This window comes from Sapajus apella, unplaced genomic scaffold, assembly GCF_009761245.1.
Source record: "Sapajus apella isolate SASKATOON/1434 unplaced genomic scaffold, GSC_monkey_1.0 scaffold13, whole genome shotgun sequence".
NCBI lineage: Eukaryota > Metazoa > Chordata > Mammalia > Primates > Cebidae > Sapajus > Sapajus apella.
In genome coordinates, this window is record NW_022436953.1 from 16144760 (window position 1) to 16147259 (window position 2500).

General features: G+C 44.4%; 1 protein-coding gene across 4 annotated transcripts in view; it reads left to right on the top strand.

The window, feature by feature from the left end:
* VTI1A (vesicle transport through interaction with t-SNAREs 1A) overlaps positions 1-2500 on the top strand; it is a 374621-nt gene that overhangs the window by 370944 nt on the left and 1177 nt on the right. For all 4 annotated transcript variants that reach the window (XM_032281118.1, XM_032281113.1, XM_032281120.1 and 1 more), the window contains one exon: positions 156-2500. This exon is cut by the window's right edge and continues 1177 nt beyond it. Coding sequence is in view for 2 of the 4 variants with exons in the window: in XM_032281113.1 (XP_032137004.1) it covers positions 156-249 (94 nt within the window). In the remaining 2 variants the exon portion in view is untranslated. The remainder of the gene's footprint in view (positions 1-155) is intronic.

Consider the following 2500-nt stretch of genomic DNA (forward strand, 5'->3'; position numbering starts at 1 on the left):
CACACACACACACACACACACACACACACACACACAGGCTCCCCCACCCCAACCTGGGAAGCTGCTGTTTGATTAGCCAACCTGGCCTCGGACAGCGTTTGCAGGAAGGCCCTCCACTTATCTGTGTGTGTTTTTTCTCCTTTGCTGTCTCCTAGAATCATCCAGAACCGCATCCTGCTCGTCATCCTAGGGATCATCGTGGTCATCACCATCCTGATGGCGATCACTTTTTCTGTCAGAAGACACTGATGTATCTGCTCTCCCTTGATAAACAGCAACAACGGCTTGTTCTGAGTAATTAAGACAAAATGGTCACATGAATCATTCTCTTGCGCTGACAGGCCCCGGGTGACCCTCTCTCTCCCTCACCGCCGTTGGGCTGAAGTGCAAAGAGTGTAAAAATATTTTCTATTCCTGTTTGCATGTGGTTTCCTTTTCGAGGTTTGTCTTCACCCAGATTCGTTTTTTAGAGGGGAAGGTGAATGTTTATTTGCCTTTTGGTAATGTCATCAGCTAGCCAAAATAACCCAGATGACACTCCTCCTGGCCCTCTGGACGTGTCAAGGGCCATGGTTTGGGAGAGGGCGTGATGAGTCAGTCACGGGAGCTTCTGTTTGTCACACGCCTTTTGTCGCTGAAAAACTCTTCTGTGATGTCCGAGGATAAAAATGCAGCAAAAAGAAAAAAGGGGGGAAAAAAGAGGGGGAATGGAGTCAGTGACCCAGTCCAGCAAGGCAGCCCTGTTCCCCCCCAGGCTTCATGAATATGGTCCTCAACCTACCTGAGTGCTTTCATTGTCGGTATTTAATGTCAGCTGTACAAGAAATTGACTTAGCACTTTGCCTGTTTTTCTATTGCATAAGTTTGTTTTTTTTTTTTTAAGCCAAGAATATTTTTGCTGAGCCTGCCCAGTATTCACTGTTCACGACTTTGATTACAGGCTAAAAGAAATATCTCTTTGCCTTCCCCAAATCCCATACTCCCTAGAATCTGCTGGCAAAGTGAGCCCTGGCACGGGATTTAATTGTGACCTCGTCTTCCCTGACCTGTGTAAGCATCTCTGTATCCTTTCGGTTCTAATATCTGCACTGCCAAAAGCAGTCCTCATACATGCAAAAGGTCTGACAAGGTTCTCTCCACATCCATTCCAGTATGTAAAGAGACCATGAATATTTCAGTAAGAGCAAGAACATGACTCCATCAGTGTGAAATTTCAAATGTGATTATAAATATGGGAGAGTCCTACAGGAAGATCCACCAGAGATAAACTTTATGGAAAATGTTCACTAACCTCCTTTAAAAAAAAATAGAGGATGCCAGATCCTTACAAAAGGAACGGCTTGGGTTTTTGTTTTTTGTTTTTTTTAACTAACAAATGTTAGCAAGGCTTTCCTGAATTCACTATGTATTCAAACTTCTAATACGCTTTGTGATTTTTCTTTTCATTTCTTTCTGTCTGAGGTAACCAGGAATTCCGTTCAAAACGAGCTCATTTGTGATCAGTTTAAAAGTTGCCCAAGCTGAGGTCATTTCCCCCCTAGTCACGAAACAAAACGTGTTTTTCTCAAGACTTCATAGGCACTTACTGGTCCGTACTATCTTTTGAATATAATTAGAAGATTTGGATCCTTGAAAAGCAAACCTGTTCTCTTCATCAAAAATGCTAACCACCTGTGCCCATGGAGCAAGATCACCTGGATGTAGTGCTTTATGTTTTTCCCAACCCAGAAGAAAACCATTATGGTTTAGAGAGGAAATGCAGAATGGCAGAATCCACCAGAGAAATTGTACTTATCGAAACAGGCCAAGGCCTGCATGTGTTCAGATAAATCATTTAGTATTGTGTAAATAAAGCTGCAGCCTTTTTCTTCGGAGGGATGGCGTGGGATTTTGGCCCGGGGAAGCAGGACCGAGAAGGAGCAGGAAGCTATGCTAATTTTCCCGTCGGCTTAAGGGATCCGTCTCAGCAAGAATCTTGTATTCTGATAACGGAATGCTGTACATGCTAACCACATCTAAGAGCCATTAAAAAGCAAGGAAACAAACAAACAACCCTTTTCTCATTCCGACACACGAATAGTCGTTGAGCATTACACCAGCCCCTCTGGTGGCTTCCTTCGAAGCTGTTGATCTTAGCTAAAATGTATAACCAGTTTCCAAGCTGAACTTCACACCACCATCCCGTCTACGAGGTGGCAGAGTCTTCCCAAGGCCACCTAGCAAGCAAGGTTGATCGGATCATCTAAACGTGCCAGCTCCTAAATATTTCACTGAGTCCTGGCGTTCATGTTGAAGTAGACGAAATGAGGGCGGAGGAGTGCATCGCTCAGCTCTCAATAGCTCTTTTCGGTCAAGTTCTATGTCTCTATCAGCTCTTGCCTGTGGTTTGGCCCCAGTTCAACCTTGAGATTGGGAAGAATATGAACAGATAACCCTTGGCCTAACAGCTCCATCAAACCTCCTTGAGAGCAACCTCCTAGGCCAGGCTAGTGAGCGCTTT